At 39.6% G+C, this 22,915-nt stretch overlaps 1 protein-coding gene across 1 annotated transcript in view; it reads right to left on the bottom strand.

The window, feature by feature from the left end:
• LOC121933001 (collagen alpha-6(VI) chain-like) overlaps nt 1-22,915 on the bottom strand; it is a 99,909-nt gene that overhangs the window by 36,327 nt on the left and 40,667 nt on the right. Inside the window, exons 12-24 of the mRNA XM_042472177.1 lie at nt 20,538-20,887; nt 18,487-18,565; nt 14,810-14,955; nt 14,611-14,703; nt 10,258-10,311; nt 8,961-9,032; nt 7,416-7,442; nt 6,362-6,406; nt 5,939-5,992; nt 4,804-4,866; nt 3,317-3,382; nt 2,577-2,630; nt 1,861-1,896 (exon numbers count right to left, since the gene is read on the bottom strand). Of these exons, the coding sequence (XP_042328111.1) occupies nt 1,861-1,896; nt 2,577-2,630; nt 3,317-3,382; nt 4,804-4,866; nt 5,939-5,992; nt 6,362-6,406; nt 7,416-7,442; nt 8,961-9,032; nt 10,258-10,311; nt 14,611-14,703; nt 14,810-14,955; nt 18,487-18,565; nt 20,538-20,887 (1,139 nt within the window). The remainder of the gene's footprint in view (nt 1-1,860; nt 1,897-2,576; nt 2,631-3,316; nt 3,383-4,803; nt 4,867-5,938; nt 5,993-6,361; nt 6,407-7,415; nt 7,443-8,960; nt 9,033-10,257; nt 10,312-14,610; nt 14,704-14,809; nt 14,956-18,486; nt 18,566-20,537; nt 20,888-22,915) is intronic.

The raw sequence follows: 22,915 nt of genomic DNA, 5'->3' as shown, positions 1-22,915 counted from the left end.
GGCTTAACCATCTTCAGTCCCAAATCTCCTTAGTGATTTCCCACTTGAATGGGTGAGGTATCTTCCTCCTTTGCTTCTTCCTCTAATTTTTCGGGAGACACTGATGCGTTTTGGACATAGCGATCATTATAGTCTCCCCTTGTATAATGATTACTTTAAAGGAGAAGCCCCATGTATACTTCACACCTGCTTGTTGCAGGAGTATCATGAAGTGCTTAAAAATGCATATTTTTCTTAAAGTGTCCAGGGAAATGGCGTGGAATACTAGTATTTGATCACAAGTACTACATAATGAGCAAAGCGAAGGATAATATCTCTGGGCAAGGCATTTGACTTTAGTCTGAGTGCAAATGGATCTATGCACTCTTTCAACACCCATTGGTTTAAGGTTGAAATCCAGGCAATTGTATTTAATCCAGGTAAGTATAAATGATGGCAGAGCACCATGTTCTTCATGCTCTGGGATCCTTCTTAAGGTAAATATTTAAATATTTCCCTTATTTAAGAGATAATCTTTTGCTTGTTCCAGTTTCTGAATCTGTCTTCATGTGATGTCTCTTGCTCAAGTGTTGCATTAATGCAAAAACTGATGTGAGATGTTTTGGAGGTTTTTATTTCACAGCAAATAGGGGAAAAAATAGTAGAAGGAGCCACAATCTGAAAATGTTTATTGACACCTAACGCTATCATTACTCAAAGAAAGGTTTGGAAATAAAAAGAATACAGTACTCAGCAGTGCTAACTAATGATAGGCTTTAGATATATTTGTACCATTTTAAAAATGAGTTTATCGCAGGTCAGGAGAGTTAAATACAGAAAAATGTCAAAGCTCACAGGGCCCTCTAGAGTTCTATAATTGTCAATGTATAGCTAGTTTGCAATAAAGAGAATATTGTTGGCTGAGACAGAGATAAAACAGATGTGCTAAGATTCCAGCTTTGGGCAGGAAATGTTGGCTTATGAGGCCAATCTCTCTTCATCTCTTGACAAAAATTAAGAATTGGAAAAGAGTCCTGCTGAATTGTAGAATAAGTCCCTCTAGACCAGCATCCTGCAGGGCTTTTTATACAGGCCAAATGGATGCTTCTAGGGAGCCTGGAAACAGGGCTTAAAGGCACTTCTTCCAAAGTGGCTCATAACAACCCTGACATGTATGTTAGGCAGAAAGGTAGTGGTTGTACGTCAGTTACTTGTGACAAGAACAATCTTGCTAACATCCTGGCCGAGTATATATGTGAAGCTTAAGAATGGTTAAACCTTGCACCCAAATAACTATAACTAACCATAGGCCTGTTACAGACTGCCAAAATAAAGCTGCTTCAGATCTCTTTGGAGATATGCTGTTTAAATGATGCATGCATCCTAAGAATGCGGAAGCTGCACCAAAGCTGCACTCCGGTGCTTAGGGATGGAGTGTGGCTTTGGCGCGACCTCCAGACACTTAGGACGCATGCATCATTTAAATAGCCTACCTCCAAAGAGACCTGAAGCAGCTTTATTGTGGCAGTCTGTAACAGGCCATAGTTTCTTTTTAAAGTTCTACTCATTTATGATTTAGCCATTCCCGCTTATTGTTTTTGTCCTACTAATTCAAGTACCACGGGTAATTTACCACAAGAAAACTATTTTCTTAAAAACAAAGATTTAGAAATGTCCTTATTTTAACAAACCCCATTGTTTCCCTTTTAGTTACTAGCTCTATGGGTCAATAACCCTTCAGATTCAGAACAAAACAGGTCTGTCATATAGTTTTTATTCCTAACAAGGTGAGTTTCCCAATCAGTTCCATAAATAAGAGACAAATATACAGACTTGGCACATAGGAATATATTCATTAGTCTGAGTGCAGTTACTACTCACCTTTATGCCAGGAGGACCTCTCTGACCTTCAGGGCCCTAAAAAAAGTGGGGAAGAAACAGTTACAGCATCCCATAGTAGATCTTAAATCTGTAGAAACTATTACTGTTGTCTTACACATTCCCCTAACAAGTCACTAGAGAATTTTAGTCATCTACTGTCTCAATTTCCTTAGTAACTTTTTATTGATTAACTGTGTATTTTGTTCACAGCCCACCCAAGAGGTGAATTTCTTAATGCTTCTAAGACCAGTCTTAAAATGTAAATGCTCTATTTTCCCCAGTCTTGAATGCTCAGCTGGGATATTACCAGAACTCCTATCATCCCCATGCATGCTAGGTGTGATACAAATTGTAATCAAACCTTAGGAAAAGGTTGCATCTGACAATTAATCCCCAATTTCTTGATAAATTAAATGTAATGGGGAGGAAAATACCACAGATCCAACTTTCTAGTTTTGGAGCCAAATTAAAGGAATATAAAAGGAGGAAACATCCAGTTCTAAAAGGAAATATTTATTTCTTTTAGTAAAGCTTGCCATGTGTGCGTTTAGGCCTCTTCCCTTTTTCTGCCCACCAAATTACCTTTGTTTAATTCCAAAATGTTTTTAAAAGAGTTTACACAAGCAAAAGGGTAGGGAAGAACCTGTCCCTGCAAACATAGCCATAGCATTTGCTTGAACCATCTGCTTCTTCTCCAGTACAATAACTGTGCTTACAAGTGGACCATTCTCGCCTGACTCGCCTCCTACTCCATCAACTCCAAGTTCTCCCTGCAGAAAAGAATGAGATTACTAAATTACATCTGTACATTTCCCATATTCTGGCATCAGATGTGTCTAATGAAGTCTGACATATAATTCAAGATACATATTTATACAATATTCATCATACAATGTAACTTCATTGTAATCAATTGTATCAACCATATCTAATTAGAAAGAATGAAAACCATAAACATTTGTCTCATTTCAGATTCTACATATGCTGCCAAAGGCATCTTATTCAATTCAATGTTCCTTTGAAACCACAGATCTGCCAAAATCTACACATTGATAGAACATCATGTTCGTGTGCCTCTTTTCTCTCCAGCAATAATCAGGTTCATGTTACAACATCAGGCTGAAATCCAAATGCTGTTCACAACTAAAGGAAACCCATTACATTAATGGCAAGTCTACAAATGTTGATTTGCCAATACTTTGATTCAATGGGTCTATTCTTGTTGGGATTAACAACTGCCTAAAATGCCCAGATTTTGGCAGCTCTGTTATTTTTATTTATTTACTTTTGCTTCTCACAGTTATGAGTCCCAACGCAAATATTAATAGTCATTAACATAGTAATAAATAAATCAGTGATTAAGCACATTATGAGAAAAGAACAACATGTAGTCTTGGAGCAAAGTGCATTATTCTGTTCAGAGTAGTGTCTATTTGTCCGGATTTGGCTTGGATACCTGTTGCCCTATGTTTCCTTTTGGACCCAGGGGACCAAAGACATTGCTGTCAATTCCAGGAACTCCCTGAAAAGAAAGGAGAAAAAAGACTCTGAAATGTTATCAAAGGCCTCTGCTTCACTAGCACAGCAGAAAAAAATGTAGTTCACAGAAAATGATTAAATACTCCTTTCCATTTGACCCTTCCATCAAAAACAGCACATTACTTCCCTGAAGCAATGAAGGAAATCATCTTGGAAGACAATTAATTCAAGCATGCAATCTGTATGGGTGACTTGATGACTGGAGCTGTAATTTTATATAGTAAGAATGTAATTGGCCAGAGATAGTGAGAAAGATTTCCATCTAAAGTAGTATCTATCTCAGGTGAGTTTATAGAAAAATACAATTGCAGCCAAAGATAATAGAGCATCAAATACTATTCTACTTCCTTGCAACTTCCAACAGTGGACTGAGAGAAATTGTCTATGTGTTAGATTTTAGGTGTGCCATATGGAAGTATGCAGTGTAAAGACAGTAATCTCTTAGTGTCCAGTCATGAAACAATTTCAGAGAAATAGGTTGTCAGAATAAGACACAAGCCCTCAAGATGGAATCTGTCAGCTCTCTAAGAAGCTGCCCCATATGACCTGCAGCAGAGTGCTAGGCATCCTATAAGATAGGTGACTAAACTAAAGCCCATAGGCTCCAAGCACCACCACTACCCCATCACACTTTTGCAGACCCAAGAGTCTCCCTGTCCTGCCACAACTTTCTCAAACATATTTTGGTTGTAACTTTTAGATACTTTTAGCCCGAATACCACAGCAAAACACGTGAAAATTTTCCCTTCCAGACAACCCAACCCTCTGAATTTTCTACACACACTCTAAAATCCCTTTTTTAAAATTCCTCTTTGTTGGCCACATATTAATCCAAAATGACAACCATAAGTGAGATGAATGATGTCACTTCGGATTACCAATTTGGCCTATATGCACCCAGAAAAAAATGTGCTTTTAGGCCCTGATGAGTGGGTTAGGCCTATGAAGAAGTCGGGGAGGGGGTGAAACATTAGCCCCTGTTGTAGGAACCTGGACATTTTACTGGTGATAAAGCACTCCCAGGCACAATGGATTAACCTGAAAAGGAAGGGTAAAAGAGGTTTCCTTTTAATACTGACTCTTTGCTTAACCCATTAAGGTCTACATTCTGCCATCACAAACATCATGCTTCTTGGGGCATGGAAGTGCTCCGTTAAGCCTCTTGTCTTATGGTTAAAGAAGAAAAATCCTTCTTTTCTGCCATTTGGATCTAAGACATACCCTCAAATTCCAAATGGTAGAGACATTATCACTGCAGAAGAAGATGTAGTGGTGAGGAGATTATGGCCTACAGCTCAACTATACCTTCCATTATCCCTGATCAGGGTGATAACCAAGGGGAGCTGGAATCCAACATCTATTTCATGTATTAAAACAAAAACAACAAAATCCAGCATTACTTACACTGTCTCCTCTTATACCAGGCTGTCCTCGTTCCCCTGGCTGTCCTCTAGGGCCTTCTCTACCCTTCAGCCATGTAGAAGAAACAAACAGCAGTTCAGATATTATGCACATATTACTTTTGGCAAGTCCTCCAGACTCATCCCTCACTTATTAAAATAAGTGGTCATAAACCGACAGATTTCAGCTTATGCTCAAAGATGATGAGGTACATCTAATGCTTTATTGGAGAGGTGGGCAAATTGCAGTTCTCGGGGTGATCTTTATGGCTCCCAGGACCACAGCTCCCTCCAACCTCCTTTCCCCCCAAAATGAATTGCTGCTTCTGCAAGCTTTCAGGACAAAAAAATGTGATTTGTCTCTTAACTGGGTTGCAGGGAACCCCAAGCATTATTTACCCAAAACAGTATTAGTGCTTCAAAATTAGGAGTGATATTATATTGATTTTATTTCGATATTAAACTATTTTAATGAATATATGTTTATTTAAGCATTTTTTTTTACTAAATAAAAGATTCCAGGAAGAAAACTGCACACACACCCCACCCGGCCCACCAATGTTGCCTCTCTCTGCTTTGTTGGATTGTATCAGATGGTTCTGAAATGGGAAGTTAGCATATCCAATCTTAATCATGAGTAATTCATAGCAGCTTCCAACAGGATGGAGGTGTGTCCCAAAAGACTACATACTGTATATACTCATAGATAAGTCTAAAAATTTTAGTCAAAAATCCTGGGTCAGCTTATCCACAGGTTAATGTAAGTGCGGTACTTTAACTCTTATCAAAAAGGGAACCATGCTCTGGTGAAAGGTGAGAGATTAATAATCTCTTCTTGGAGCACCTGAAAGAAGCATCAGCCCCTCTACTCTCTCATCCATCCAGCCTTTAGGATGAGCACAAACAGTTATGCTAGCCAGAATTTCTTTGGCATCGTTTTCCTCTGCATCATCCTTTACATCCTTTGTTACATGCTCCTAAGTTTTACCCTCAACTTATCCATGGATCATATCAAAATCCATAAATTTGGTCCCAAAACCTGCCCTTGACTTATACATGAGGTCGACTTATGTTTGAGTATATACTGTAGTTTACAGTGATCTCCAAAAGAGAGCATTAAAAATTTGGACTAGTTTTACCCTTCTTCCTGAACGGCCCTTTGGTCCAGGTGATCCAGGAGATCCTCGCTCTCCCTAGACCACAAAAGTAGAAAGAAGATCAAGTTTTACCTCAAATAAGCACAGCTCTGTAATCTTATGGGATATGCTTCTTGGAGCAGTCCATCTCAGACAGAGCCTCTAGCATTTCAGACAACAAAGACAATCCTATTTATTAAAACATCTGGAGAATTTGTGCATCTGGTCTTCTCTTCAAGCCATTTCGAAACATTCACAATATTTTAATATTTGAACATTTTGCTAGTTGTCAAGCCTATTTTAGCTGATTTGTAACTTTTTATTATTAAATTTTGTATTTCTTTAAAAGTTGTGTGCTTTCTCAGCACATTTCAAAAAGAGGGCTAGACATGAAGATCATGATCAAAAGTTCAGATTAAATGGTACCTCCTGTCCATCAATCCCATAAAGTCCAATGTCACCATCTTCACCCTGTTAACAATTTTAAAACATGCTTATTAGGAAGTTCTTTTGAGCATTCCTTATCAATACAATTTATGGCACATTTTTCTGTTATAATTATATAGAGCACAAGCGTATATGGCTAAACATTCATCACTTAACCAGTGAGTATCTCATAAAATGCTGCCAACACTATTTCAGCCCATCAGTAAGACTGATCACAGATACCAGTATTTAGTTCAGTGACACAGCTAAAATGATGTGCAAGCAAAAGGTCTGGGGCTACCAGAAATCCTAGGGAGCCATATAGACAGTGCTGGCCTAGATGAACCAACAGACTGAGAACACATCCACACTGTACAATTATAACAGCTGGGTTCCAAATAACAGCCATGGCTTCACCCTATGGGACCCTGGGATTTGTAGTTGAGTGTGATATTTGGAATTTTCTGTTAGAGAGCTCTAGTGCACTCCCCTGGACTATAGCACCAGAACTCTCTAGCAGAGGATTCTAAATACTCTTCATCAAATTTCATCAAACTATAAATCCCAGATTTCCACAGGATGCAGCCAGAGTAGTTACAATGGCATCAGAGTACTACAATTAAGTAGCATAAATGCACCCTGACTAAGTAAAAGGTGGCTTCCTATATCTCTATCCCATAACAAAACATATCATGCAGCATATCTAAAGGTGTAGAATCTTTGGAAATGACCAAAGCTCCATAATGAAGCACACACTTTGTATGCCAATATTCCTAGATATTTTCACTGGATTCTCCAGACAGGCCTGGTACAGATTCTTACATTGCACAGGGTAGCTTCCTAGTCTAAAAGGAGCTCCTATCTGTTATTCAAAATACATCCAAAATCACCCTTCAACAACATCATCATCCTCCAAAGACCTATTTTTCATGATGCTGGCTCATTTTCACAAACTAGTACTAACATCATTATTATTACCAGTACTACTAAAATGAATATTCAAGAAAATTCTTTAAGTGAAGAGATAATATTCATGTTGTAAAAGATTACATACCTTGTTTCCTCGGTATCCCCTTTGTCCCTGAAATTTACAAAGAGACTTGTAAATTACACCATAAAGAATGCAGAAATTCTAAGGTAGATCTGAATGAGCAAACCTTCCTCTCTGTTGCTACTTACATGGAAGAACAAGGTCCATTTCTAACAATAGTCCTTGATACACTAGCATTTTGTCAGTGTCTTCCCCAATGATCATTGCCCAAGGAGCCAAAAGGGAAATCAATTATCTCTTCCCACCACCATCACCAAAACATTTGGATTATTGTAATGCATGGGGCTGCCTTTGAAAAGTGCTTAGAAACGTCAGTTTGCCCAAAGAGCAACAGCCAGGTTGTTAATTGGAGCTGGCTATAGGGGGCATGCAAATCCCTTATTGCTAAAGCTCTATTGGCAGCTGGTACATTTCCAGGCATAATTCAAAGTGTGGGTTTTGACCTAGAAAGCCCTATACAGCTGGGTCCAGGCTATTTGTAGGGCCGTATCTCCCTTTATGAACCCACTATAGTGTTGAGATCATCCAGCGAGGCCCTCCTCCCTGTCCCACCAGCCTCTCAGGTTCATTTGGTGGGGGCAATTTTATATATATATATATATATATATATATATATATATATATACACACACACACACACACACACACACACACACACACATTCTGCCTCTTCCCATTGGGAATCAAGGCAGATTGAGAGCGAGAGAGAAGGCCTTCGTGGTAGATGCTCCCTCCCTTGAAGGCCAGAATGGCCCCATCCCTGCTCTGCTTTTGACAGCAAATAAAAATATCCTTGCGCCGTCAGGCTTTTTCAAATTGTCAAGGATTTATTTTAAATGCTGTGTAATTCAGATTTTAAGATTTGTTTTGAATTTTTAATGCATTTTAAATTTTAACACATGATTGTTTTAACTTTTAAAATTGTTTAATGGTTTTTTTAATTTTATATGAATTTTAATGTTCTTGTATGTTTTAAATTATATTGTTTTAAATTTACTGTGCATCACCTTGCATCCCTATATTGGGACAAGGGTAGGATATAAGTAAATAAAATCATCATCATCATCATCATACCACCACCACCAGAATTTTGGTTACCAATAACCCTGGACTTCTGACATGTGGGCACCTCTTACCATTCAATACTTCATTACCAAGAGGCAAACTGACAAAATAGAATCATCTTTTAAATCAGGTGTGCTTTGCTTGTTTGTCGTCGTTTTTTTAAGCACACACACAATTATAGCACCTTGAAGTCTAAAACATTTTATTTGACATACATTTTTATGGACCACTGCCCACTTTATCAGATGTACTACTAGACTCTTCAATACAGATGTATGGATCCATTCATTCAAAGGCACAAGTTCGGCATTCACTGGGAGAAGGGATTAAGCCAACAAGCCTCAAACAGGGGAGAAAGCATGAAACCAGACAGATTTATACCAAGGCTGTAAACGATAAAATATGACATAAAAATAACATGGGGTAAAAGCACCAATCTGTATCCCTCCTGACAAAACTTACACTTCAAGAATATTCACTTGCCTTTGGTCCCCTTGCACCAGAGCATCCTCTGTTTCCTCTTATGCCATTGATTCCCATTGGACCCTGGTCTCCCTAATAAAGAAAGATTGGTAGGAGTCATTCTTGACTAGTGTTTGGATTTGGAAAATATGCCTTTAATAAACTAAAGAGGTTCCATTTGTTCCCGACTGCTAGAAGGATGCGCCTCACTACCAGTTTTGTTTCTTTGTGTACTTAATTATTTCAATGTTTATCTCAATGCCTCCTATGATGTTAAGCAAATCCAAGCAGTGTACAATAATTAAACCATAATATAGCATTTTCACATATAAAACACAAAGGGATGGAAAGACTATTTGAAAATATTTGAAAATGGTAAAAAAATAAGTTTCTCAATTGTCAGGAAATTGATGAGAAGAATCCTGAACTGAGAAGATCCTTTGCAGTTCGCAACTTATTCTGCACAAAATTTGCACGTGTTTTTCTTGCACAGAAAACAGCATTCGTTGCACAGAAAATAATATATAGAAATATTCTGAGCACAAAAGTGTGAATTTTGTGCCAAATACATTCTGAATTGTACATAGTCTTTGAACAAATGTGCTTTTTTCAAAGGCTTTCTCACAGCAGGAAGAAAATTGCTAAAATTACTCATTGTTTCTTTCTACATCCCTACAAAATATATAATACTACTAAACGTATTTAACAAAACCAATAGATCATAAGGTAACAATAAAAATGACAGGCATCCTTAATAATCCAACCCCACAGACCAAAAGGCATTTTGCACCTATTATGTCTTTCTCACTTTAATTGATTTTTGGTGAAAATACAAACTAAAGCAGTGAAAAGATGTGAGATAATTGTAAGTGGAAGACACTGATGCCTAGAGGACTCCCTCTAAAATTCAACAAATGTGACATGATACGTGTACAGTATATGACAAGCAGCCTAGGGTAGTGGTTTGAGCATAGGACTAGGTCTCTGCTGGGTGACCTTTGACAAGTCACTCGCTCTCAGATCCAGAAAACCCTCCGATAGGGTAGTCATAAGTTGAAAATAACTTGAAAACCCTCTGAGGGGGAATCAAACCCTGGTCTCCAGAGATATAGTCCAACTCTCAAACCCTGATTATATTTCCACCGCCATGTTGGCTCTCCATTTCAGACTGTAAGGGAGCTATCTAAAGTGCTGAGGTATTTTAAGAACCTTGAATAGTTCCTTTCAAGTTGGGAATTCCCTGCAGCAGTGAGATAGATGCCACAGACCACCTCAACTGAACTATTGTTTCTGTACCACTGAATTATCTGTTACTTACAATTCCTCCTTCCTCACCAGGATGGCCTGGGTATCCTCGGTAGCCCACGCTTCCCTGAAAGATAGTAATAGGTGAGAAAATTTCATTTAAATTACAGAGCTCCTTTGTATGTATTTTGAAGATGAGAAGTGAGACTTTTATGTACTGAAATACACCATGAACTAACCAAAGAATATCCAAATAATATCCTTAAAAGGACATTTATGAGCCCGTACAGGCAGGCCAAACAAAAGCTGCTTCGGGTCACTTTGGAGGTATGATGTTTAAATGATGCATACGTCCTAAGAGGCTGGAAACCACCACAAAGCCATACTGCAGTCCTAAGGACTGGAGCCCAGTTTTGGCACAGCTTCTGGCCTCTCAAGATGTGTGTGTCATTTAAATAGCATACCTCCAAAGTGACCCGAAGCAGCTTTATTTTGACCTGTCTGTACAGGCCCTATATTTCCATCTTTCCCAGCCACGTACCCTTCTGATGGGCAGCACTACCATATCAGTTATTCCCAGCCAGTGTGGTGGTGGCTGGATCTGATGGGAACTTTAAGCCTACACACTTGGAGGGGTCAAGTTAGGGAAGGCTAGTAAACATCATATAATGATGTTTCATTTTGGGTAGACAGGGAAGTTATGAACATTATCAATATATCGGCATAGTTCTTGCATTCACATACATCTCATTGCAATACTGCAATCTTATAAAATCAGGATATTGGGGGAAGAGAGACTCAGATAATAATGTATTACCACCCAAATATATAATGATGTGAATGGTTCAAGAAAGCAGAAATATTCTGTTCCAACTGAGTCAATGTTTACTTGAATCTGCAAGGAAAATCTGTGATATAAAGAACAACCTACCATTGGTTGCACATTAGTAGGACAAGAATATATAGTCAACCTCTTATCTACCTTTTATGGTATCTAGGTAAGAACCTTCAGACAAATGCAAAATGAGCTGCTGCAAATAGAAATGCTTTTTTCTGTCTAAATATATTAAACTATGGTTCTGAGATTGTTTTCCCCCGTTGCACACACTGTAACTTTATTAACAAAGTACTGTACTTGAAGTAAACACAGTATCAAGCTAGTTCCCGACTCTCTCAGAGTAGTGCACATTTTGTGATCAACGTGTAAGAAAAACAAGGCTGTGAATATGGTGGGTATTGCCATACATACAATCCTACTGCAAATGTGTTGCTGGCTACTGGTGCAAGTATTACTTCAATCAAGCAATATCTTTTCCAGCCTACTTTCTTTTGATATTAGAGCCATAGGAGAGCGCAGACTGTTCAAAGCTTCCTAAATGCCTCTAGTTATGTTTCACACTGTCTCTTAAGCTTCCCTTTTGTTCAACCATAGATATTGGTGTATGGATGCTGATGACTGATGCCCATGTGCCCCAGTTTACTGGTTTTGTGGTCACACACACAGATTCTCCCTTTCATTTCTTCCCATTCCTCTTTAGACCAAGATGACCCACAATCCTACAGCTGAAGCATCCCCTTCATTAGTTAAAAGTTAGGAAACTACTATCTGGCACTGAATGTATGTGTAGAATCACCAAGTAAACTTGTCAAGCATGCTTGCTTGCCTTTTGGTTTCTGAAAAGGTAGTCACCGTAAGATATGCTAGAGATCTGAGTGCATTTCCATGCACAACCTCTGTTGAAGGTGTCTGCATCTTAACAGAGCCAACCTCCACTCTTCTCAGGTTTAACAACTACATTAACCATGAAAGATAATCTTTTTCCATTTTGCTGACTGGTATAGAGGTTCTTGATAGAGGTGCAGCTTTTCTGGGTTCTGTGAGTTAAATGGGAAATCCAGTGTAGGGTAATTTGTATTGCTTTGCCCATCCCCATCTGTACAACATTCCATCTGCAACCTTTCTGCTTTAAGAATTACTATTTTCCTCCACTACAGAGTTCAGCCAGTTGCCAGTTGATATAGGGCTAGTTCTATCACTCAGCAGTATGAGGCTGAAATCCTGTTCAATACACAAAGCACACAATTCCACCAGTATATTTATGTGGATTATCTGCAACTATGGAGATTGAAACAAGAACATTCTGGTGGCTGTTCCAGTTGCTGGCCACATGTTGGCCAGTCTTTATGATGCTTTACTGCATGATGGGGTGAAGGAAAACTCTTTATGTAACAGGATCTTGGATAGCTCCTGATTCAACTCCTAGTTTAATCTGGAGCTACACTGGCACATACCAACAGGATTGTGGCCAGGGGCAACTGCCTCAGATGGCATGCATGGGCATTCACTGAGTAGTGGCAAGGTGTTAGAGGGCACAGCTGTGTCTCCTTGCAACCTGTCATGTATTTTCTCTAAGCCTGCCTGCTGCCCTCTTTGGATGATAACTGTCCATCTGGTTGACCGGCTTCTATATAAGGAATGTAGAAAGGTATCATCTTTGATTTTGACACAAGCAGCAAATTGTCTTGATCTGACCCTGAGTTTTTAACCAGTCCCCCAAATCTCAGAGGGTTTCTGAATAAAAAAATAATTTGCAGTATATGTGCATCAGCTGACTGGTTTTTTTTAAAGTGAGATTGTGATAGCTGGTCCTTGTGCACCAGCATGGGCAATCTTAGGGATGTAGTAAGTAGTGATCTCACTGAAAACTCCATTGGGGCTTACTTTAAGTCTGGAGCCTCTTCTGGATTTAGGACCACCCAGTTGGGGACTGGAGTCCATCTGCACCCCTTGACACATATAAATGAACATTTCACACCACCTGCTGTCCTAGATCACTTTTCTCCACACTTTTGCTTTGTAGGATAGCTGGATTTCCTCTTTCAACATTCATCTTCAGAGTGTCTCTTCCTCATTTAAAAAAAAAATCTCTATTTTAAAACAAATTCCCAACATTACAACCAAGCTTTATTAAAACTTTATTAAATCATTAAGCGGAGTATATGACAATAACCTTTCTTTCCTTGCTGGAAGATGCAACAAGAGCTTCCCACAGAGGACTGCAAGAATGATTAGTGAATCATGTCTTGTTTCATTTTCAAATTGTAAAAGTTAACAAGGAAAACTGACTGGCTAATGGGATACTTGGAAGATGTATGCCTAGTGAAGCTAAAGTTTTGATCCTTATTGCACATTTGAGATTTGAAGGGTTTCTTACATTTCTAACTGAAGTATTTAAACTTTATGAAAGTACTGTAACTGAAAGAACTACCAAATACTGATCTTAATATATCTTCTGTATTTCTCTGCCTTATTTTTCCAGTTAAACATTCTACATTCAGATCACAGCCACAACTGGTTGATTTGCCATTTTCATCCTTACTTCCACCTTCAATAAGTTACAAAAATTAACAAGAAAATTGCTTTGCTCTGTATACCTTTGAATTCTATTGAAAGAAGCTAGAATAGAAATGTGATAAATAAAAATGCTGTTTCACGCAAGGCTGGGCTTACCAGAATGAGGCAACTGCCTCAGGCAAAAAATGCTTGAACACAACCATAGCAACCCCACAAGCTGTTCCAAATCTGTTGGGGCATTTCCCTTGGGGGGGGGTGAGGCATTTCCCTCCCCAAATCAGCTTAAATTAGCCTCAAGTGTAGTGGCGTATGTTATCATGTTAAATTAGGATGTAAAAGAAGGTGTTAAAGTAAGATTGAACTGCCAGTCCAGTTGGCTTCTTTGCATGGAATGAAGGTAGGTGTCATCTTGTCCTTTGGTTCAGGTGACAAAAAGTCTTATGCTGGTCCTGACTTCAGGGATTTCCCCCAGCAGTTAGCTGTAGGGCAGACTGTTGTGAGATCTTGTTGCCTTATAACTTCCTCTTAGAGCTTGGAAAAATTACTTTGCGGAACAATATAAGCCCTGGTGGCACAGTGGTTAAATGCCTCTGCTGCAGCCACTCACTCATAAACCACAAGGTTGTGAGTTCAATACCAGCTCAGGGACTCAGGCTCAACTCAGGCTTGCATCCTTCTGAGGTTGCTAAAATGAGTACACAACTTGTTGGGGGCAATTAGCTTACAGTTGTAAATAATAATAATAAATTATTACACTACTTAGGGAGTGCTTAAGTGCACTGATAAGCAGTATAAAAATGTACTTGCTATTATTACAGAATCCCCTAACGCACATGATTTCACTGAGGAATCTCAGAACTTAGTCCAAAAAGTAATGTTTCCAAACCTGGCTTTCTCTATTGGCAAAAAAATGATACAATAGGAATTAATGCTGCACAAGGCCTCTCTATCAAGTAGTCACTGTAACCCATATAGTGCCTTTCTTTTTTAAAAAAATGCACTTCATCACTAATGTGTCCCATCACAATTTGGGAATTGTTCTTTAATTGCTGTTCTCGTCTCTAATCTTACCTTCCTTCCAGGAAATCCAGGAACACCTCGATTGCCATCTTCCCCAAAGCATTTACAGCAAACACTGCAGCATTCGCGTTCAGTAATAGTATCCTAAAACATTTAAAAAATGCCAAACAATCATTGTTAATGTGTTCATTATTAAGAACTTAAAAGGTTTGTATTTTCTATACCTTCCTTTTTCCATGAGGAAACTTACAAAAGCTCTCCATAACATGCTCGGGAGTTCTGGATTTCCTATGTGCAATGGTTCCCGATATCCAAATCCTCTACCAAACTCAATTTCCTGTAGTTCATGGAATTCCTGAAAGTTTTCCAGGCCAATCATTAAAAATGCATCGAGCCCTGAAAAATAATAGGTGTTGAAACCAATTACTTCACTTTCTAAAGAAGATATGTTTTGGGCTTGCCTAGCTATTTTTGTCACAAGACTTTTTGCTGGTTTTGCTGCAACACATCAAACTCAGCTGGAAATTCCTAATGTTCCGTATCACACCAAGAGGGGACAACTGTAGCTGTCCTGTGGTTTTTAGCTTGCAATTCCCACCCACCCTACCCAGGATATCCAATGTGAGGAATTATGGGAGTTGCAGTCCAAAAATATTCAGAGGAAAACAGTTGTCCACTTGTGTACTTCACAATTGCCTTACACTTTGATTATTTTCTCATGAAGCAAAGTAGTCACTGCTATTTCTTCAATCTTTTGAGAAGTATAAAAACTGAGAGGATGTATGTGGGGTATTTATACTTCTGTGACCCTTATATCCCACATAATTCCATACCACCACCCTGTGAAGATATTAGCCACAGATGCAGGCAAAACATCAGGAACAAACTCTTCCAGAATGCAGCGACATAGCCCAGAAAACCCACAGAAAACTATGGATGCCGGCTGCAAAACCTTCAACTTCATAATTTTATGTTTGTTTCCTGTTGGGACAAAGAGGTGTAGAGACTACCAGGGTCAGCTCTGATTCTAGCATGTCCTGCAGTCATTTTTCTGGAATTAAAATCAAGATACAGCTACACAGGAAAAGAGACTACATTCTTTGTTTCCAACATATTTCAAGAGAAACTTTTTCTCAAGGGATATGAGATCATCTTCTAGGCAGTTGGAATCTGCTAATGTATCACACATAATCAAAGAAAATGTTCTTCATTTCTTTCTTGTATACTTTTTAACAGCTGATTAATCTCCTCTGCTTTCCATGTAAATCATTATGGAACCCAAATATGTGCACCCAAGGTAGAGCCATGTTGAAATGTCTGTCAACACGATTTAGAGTTTTCAGATATTCCTCAACTGAAGTTTCAGACCACCATGCCCTGGGGGATCATACTGTAAGACTATTATTTCTGGAGAAGTCATATAATTATCATGCATCAGTGGACCGTACTCCACTAACGCCCATGCCATAATATGAGGGGGTGCTGAAAAGTTTGCAGCCTGACCTACTTCCCAAAATGTTACCACTGTAGATTGAAAGAGTGTTTTTCACATTGTAAACTGCCAATTTGCAGGATCATAGCTCTAATTTTTGATATTTTTAAAATTATTTTTTCAGATTATTCAGATTATCCTTGATCTTTCGGTGGCTTTTGATACTATAGACCATGGTATCCTTCTGAGTGCCTCTCTGGGATAGCACTTGGGGGCACTGTTATGCAGTGGTTCCAGTCTTTCTTGGAGGGGCAGACTCAGAAGATGGTGTTGGGAGATTCCTGTTCGACTCCTTGGCTGATAGCCTGTGGAGTCCCACAGGGTTTCATCATGTCCCCCATGTTATTTAACATCTACATGAAACTGCCGGAGTTTGGGGTGAGGTGTCACCAGTAAGCAGATGACATCCAACTCTATCTCTCCTTTCCATCTGATTCCATGGAAGCTGTCTCTGAACTGAACCAGTATCTGCTGTCAGTATTGGACTGCATGAGGGCAAATAAATTGAAACTTAATCCAGACAAGACAGAGGTGTTCCTGGTCGATCATACGTCAGGGAATAGGGTTTCTGCTTGCGCTGGATGGGGTTACGCTCCCCCCCTGAAACCTCAAGCTTGCAGCTTGGGTGTGCTCCTCTTAGTCTGGATGCCCAGGTTTCAGCAGTGGCCAGGAGTGCATTTTGCATAGTTAAAACTTGTGCACCAGCTGTGCCTATTCCTTGAAACATCAGATCTGGCTACAGTGACACATGCCTTGATTACATCTCATTGAGTTAGACAACTGTTACACATTCTACATGGGGCTGCCTTTGGAAATTATTTGGAAATTTCAGGGTGTGCAAAACACTGCAGCCAGAATGCTGACCAGGGCCAGTTACATGGAGCATGTAACTCCTTTGTTAAAACAGATTCACAGGCTTCCAGTTCATTTCTAGGCACAATTCTAAGTGCTGGTCATGACCTATAAAGCCCTATGGTGCTTCGGTCCAGGTTATTTGAGAGACCATATCTCCCCATATGAACCTGCTAGAGCCCTAAGAACTTCTGGGGAAGGCTTTCTCTTGCTTCTCTGGTAAGGACACGATAGAGAGCATTCTCAATGGCTGCCCTCCAGAATGCCCACGAGAAGCAAGACTGCCCAATTTCCTGCTTGCCTTTTGTCGGGAAGCAAAAACGGCTTTATTCAGATAGGCTTTTGTTGTATAATCATGAGCTGGCTTGGGTGTTTGTTATATAGGGTGGGTATCATGGTTTTAGTGTGGTTTTAATGCCTGTAATTTTATACTGTTTTTAGATGATATTTTTAATTGTTTTATTGTAATACATTTTTAATGCCTTGACTCCCTTTCAGGGAGAAAGGTCGGATAGAAATCAAATAAATAAATAATAATAAATAAATTGATAGAACCATGCCAACAAAAAGTGTGGAATTTCCAAGTGCTGAACTCTCAGCTGTCATGAAATTCCTGTTCCTGCAGAAGAAAACTTCAAAGGAAATCCATGTGTGTATGGGCAAACACTGAGTGACAAATGTCCATCATACTCAACTGTGGAAAAGTGTTGTAACAACTTCCTGCATGGAGATTTTGAAACTGAAGATGCAGCAACATCTGGGAGGCCTTCAACAGTGTTATCTTCTGAAATTGTTGAGGGTGTTCATAACCCAAGTTTGACAGATCAGCTAATCTCAGCCAAAATAATTGCTGAGACATTTGAGATATCCTGGGAACACACTGGGTTTATAACTTCATGAGCAGTTGGCTATGCAGAAGCTGCCAGGGAAATGGATGGCAAAATGTTTGAATGCTGACCAGAAGTGAAATTGAGTGGATACATCCAAGTTGATTTTGCTGCATATTGATCAATCTAGTGATATATTTTTTGAATAATTTGTCATTGTTGATGAAACATGGTTGTCATTATGATCTGGAGACCAAACAGCAATCCTTGTGGTGGCAACATTCAGGTTTTCCACAGCCAAAAAAATTCAAGGCTCAAAGGTCAGCAGGAAAGGTTATGGTCATAGCTTTTTGGGATCAGGAAGGCATTTTGATGACTGACTATCTTCAGTAATACTAGTATAACATGCTGTGCTCACTAAGGAGGCATTGGAATCTGCACAAAGGTATTCTCTCTCTATCTCTCTCTCTCTTTTTTTTTTTTTTTAGGACAATGTACCCACCCACAGGATTGGCAAGATGATGGATGTTTTGAAGAATTTGGGGCCTGAGTGCATAAACCATCCTCTCTATTCCCAGATCTTGCTCCATCTGACTATTTCCTATTTCCAAACCTTTAAAAGAGTTTGAAAGGAAGGAAATTTCCAAATGATTCAGAGGTGATAGAGAGTATAGCAGACCGGTATTTTAGGAACCAGACAGCAGAAATTTGGGGGGGAAGGATTAAAGAAACTTGAGAAACGAAGTACCTACATACCTTTCCGGCGAAGAACATCCACTGTTGCTTTGAGCATTTCTACACTATCATCTGGTCCATCCGTAAATACCAACAGAACCTGTGACAAAACAACAGAGGTGAGAAATCTGTAGATAACATAAAACAGATAAATATGTTTAGCCAAACTGATACCCAAAGTTGACTGTTTTATTTCACTTTCTCACTCTATGCAGGGCTTGCTACATGTCCAGAGCTTGGGATAGATTTTTTTATATATACAGTCCACCCTTCCCATACATGGAGGATTCGTTCCAGACCCCCTCCCCACGTAAGGGGAATTCCGCATATGCTCGAGCCCCATTTAAATGAATGGGGCTTGTGCACACGGTGGCGCAGCAGTGCACAAGCACCATGGGCACACACACCATTACCCCTTATAGGGCGCGACACTCCTTTTCCCAACGTGGCTTTCAGTATATGATGAAAGCCGTGTAAGGTACACCTGCGTATGATATGGGCGCACTGTATAATGGCTCCCTGAACCCATGATCAACATGGCTATGGCCTTGCTGGCTAAAGATTCCAGAAACTGTAGCACAAACAGTAACTTTTTCCAAGCTTTGCCTTAATCATTTGAAAAGTAGCCATCTGTTTGTTTTTGATGTATGCTTTCAAGTTGTTTCCAATTTATGGTAATCCTAAAGTGAGTTTTCATGGCAAGATTTTTTCAGAAGGGTGTTTTCCTTCACCTCATTTTCCTCTGAGGCTGTGTGACTTGCCCAAGGTTGCCCAGTGGGTTTCCATGGGTGGATAAATATGCAAACCATAGTCTTCAGGAATCCCAGTTCATTACACCATACTGGGTCTATCCCTATTTCATACATGAGCAGCTACTCCTTCCCTTCCTAAACTCTAGGAACCCTAAACTCTTAAGGTGAGGAAATATGATTTAAGCAGACTGCTTTTTCTGAAAATCAAATAGAAAAAGGAACTATAGCTCCAAAAATACTGACATAAGCCATTGCATGTGACCAAAGGCAAGCTTGTATATATCAACCTTGAGCATATGCTGAAGGCCATGGTGGGCCGTATATACTGTAGTTCATTGAAACTACGATTTCCACTATGATAATACCAAACTGCTCTGGTCACTGGGTTATTCTGTGGCTGATGGATCAGCTCCATCCTAACCAACTACCTGCCATAAGGTAATTTCCTAAAAGGGACTAGAGACTCCCTGACCCAATTTGGTTGATATTTATAGAGCAGGATTCAATAGTGCCACTATAGCAGTTGTACAAGCTAGTCTCAGACAAAGGACAAGGTCTGAACCTTGGGCCTTTTCTGCACTGGCCAGGATACTCCAGGAGCAGCCCTGAGTATCTTGCCTCACAACTGCCCTGACCTGTCCCCCTTACCTCAGCCTCCATTCCCTCACCATGGCAGCTGTCTACATGGGTGTTCCTCTGAGACACCCAGTGTGTCTGCTGCCACTATAAGTCACTTGCTTCTGAAATCAGAATGAGGCACAGAGCAACGGTCACGTGGCCATCTGTCGGGTATGCTTTGATTGTGACTTCCTGCATGGCAGGGGGTTGGACTGGATGGCCCTTATGGTCTCTTCCAACTCTACAATTCTATGATTCTATGATATCAGAATGAGTGACACACAGCAGGAGCAGATGCACTTGGTGACTCAGCAGGACACCTGTGCAGAAAGATCTGGAGCAACAAGTATATTTTTTACACCATTTTAAGGCTGGCATAGCCCAGTTCTGGTGTAGAACATGACAGACAGCATCCAGACCACTCACATGAGAAACAGAGTTTGAGATTGTGTCATCTGAAAAAGGACAAAGCCAGAATGGGGGAGAAACAAGCCTTTTGGCTCCTGTGCAGAAGGCCATGGTCTCAGACATAGGCCAAGGTCTGAAAATAAGACTGAACAAAGAAGCTATTGTTCAGACTTATTTTTCCTACAGTATATAAATCCTCAGATGCCTGGAACTAAATAAGGCATCATTCAATTGAAAATGACTCATAATTTAATGTGTTTCCCACCATCAAAACCACAACAGACACATGCTTACCTTCACTTTGGCAGAGGCCAAACTGAGAGATTTATCCCAAAAGGACTGCAAAAAATCTATATTCAAGTAGGTGTCCACTTTGGTTTGCACAGCCAAGAATTTCTGAATGATCTCATCATTATACGGTTCAAAGTCAGAGTCAAACAAGGACTGGCCATTTCTTGCAAAGACTTGATACCTGAACCTGATGTTAACAGGAGACGCAAGACTACAACTGATATTGATCATGGGACCCATTTGCTGCATAAGCCAGGGCAAGTAGGTTTGCATTTTCTGCTTCAAATGGAGTGCAGGTGGAGACCCTGTGCGCTTGGAAATATCAACTCCTACAGAAATGTCTATATTGCATTCTGTGAAGAGGGGAACAAATAAAATAGGAATCATTTCATTCTGAAACACATGGCATGAAGTGAGAAGATGGACAAGCCAACAAATCACAGCTCCTGGAATGGTGTGAGCAAGGCCTGGAGAGAGGGGGACAAATATAAAAAGCAGAAGCCTGTCTATAAAAGGGTTAGATAGGCAAGATAGACAGGGCCAGGTAGAAGCAGAGATAGGAACAGAGGCAGACAGGAATGGATTAAATCCTGAGCTGGATAGGGCCAGTTAGGAAGAAAGGAATGGAGGAGATATGAATAGGGATTGGGAGCTGAAGATATGGAAAGAGTTCAGAGAGAAGTGTTCCTTTGCTTGAAACTGATGTATTACAATGTTCTGTGTGTAAAACCAGCATAAAACTAGATGTTTGTTTTATTGGTTATGCAATAAATCTTTCCTGTTTTTATATATATATAATCTGTCTGGTTAATTAACTACATCCATATCTCTGCAATTTTCTACCTCTCTGATCTAATTAACAAGAAGGACCTAATTAACAAGAAGTCACTCTTTACCACACTGAGCCCAACAACCAACACATCAGTTTCTCCAGTAAAATGGTCACCTTGAGGCCTGAGTACCAGATTCCAGGCAAGATATGAAGGGTAAAGGGGCAAAAGTGAGCAAAAGGAGCTCTAGGGCTGGAGCTGCAGGACCAATTTGGATTTGCAGTGGTGGCGAACCTATGGCACAAGTGCCAGAGGTGGCACTCAGAGCCCTCTCTGTGGGCGCACATGCCATCACCCCAGCACAGAGTTTGCCAGAGTTTGTAACTAGAAAGCCAGAGGGACGTGGCACTTTGTGATAAATAAGTGGGTTTTGGGTTGCAGTTTGGGCACTTGGCCTGTAAAATATTCACCATCACTGGGATAGGAGATCCACTGCACATGTTCATTATGAAATTCCCAGTTAAGGCTAAGACTAGGAGTGACATGGTAAGAATTCAAATAATGAAGTTTTAATTTCATCACCAAGATATTCAGGTATTGCATACTGGCTGCATTGACTCATCTGTTTATACCAGGAGTGGGCAATTAAAAGGAAAAGAATTGGTACAATTTTCAGGCAATTTCCCCCCAAAACCGCACAGAATGTACCTCTAATGCATGGAAACCCACAAGTACTACAGAAATCAATGTCACTTCCTGCCACTGTTTTCCCCTAACTCTCATGCAATTGCCCATACAATTGAGCATACAGGATAATGTGCTGAGATTCTAGTGACAACACTTGTCCTACTTTCAGCTGCATTGTTGACAGAAAGATTGACATTAATTCCTACTGTGATGATAGAGAAAGCAGGTCAATGGTTGTAAAAAGGAACAAGTTGGGTTTGCATTTCCATTAAAAAAAAATAGCCCTTTTGCACTTCCCAAGATTAGCATTTTAACTGAGAGCACCTTGCCTTGACCATCCGTATATGTTGAAGCTTGCAACATGCTTTCTGGGGGTGGGGAGGAGGCACACAGACTATCAGAGGTTTTGCACTTGAGGCAGCAAATTGTAATGCACAAAAGTGCATAAATCTATACTATAATGAAATATTGCTTTTGAAGCAGGTACAGAGGGTGCCCATATTTTAATTTGATATGGTTGCTGATATTGCTGTTGTTGTTATGTATCTTCAAGTCAGCTCTGACTTATGCAGTGGTATTGCTCAGGTTGGTGTCACCCGGTGTGGATGGGGACAAATTGCTTTGTTTTCCTTCCCCTGCCCAGCCAGTCTACTGCTGGGTTAATGTTGTGTGTTGCTGTTTTAAAGTATGTACACAGTCTTTTAATGCATTTTAATGTTATAAACTGTATAAATTGTTTGATTGTTTTTAAAATATTTTTATATTTATATTTACATTGAAGGTTTTTGCATGGTTTTAATCTGTATTGTTTTTAAATATAATGATAGACACTTTGAGTCTCATTATTGAGAGAAAGGCATGCAGGATATAAATTATTATTATTATTATTATTATTATTATTATTATTATTATTATTATTATTAT

This window comes from Sceloporus undulatus, chromosome 6 (genome assembly GCF_019175285.1).
Source record: "Sceloporus undulatus isolate JIND9_A2432 ecotype Alabama chromosome 6, SceUnd_v1.1, whole genome shotgun sequence".
In the NCBI taxonomy this organism is placed as follows: Eukaryota; Metazoa; Chordata; class Lepidosauria; order Squamata; family Phrynosomatidae; genus Sceloporus; species Sceloporus undulatus.
The sequence above is the reverse complement of the archived record's forward strand: the minus strand, read 5'-3'. Positions and strand labels throughout refer to the sequence as shown.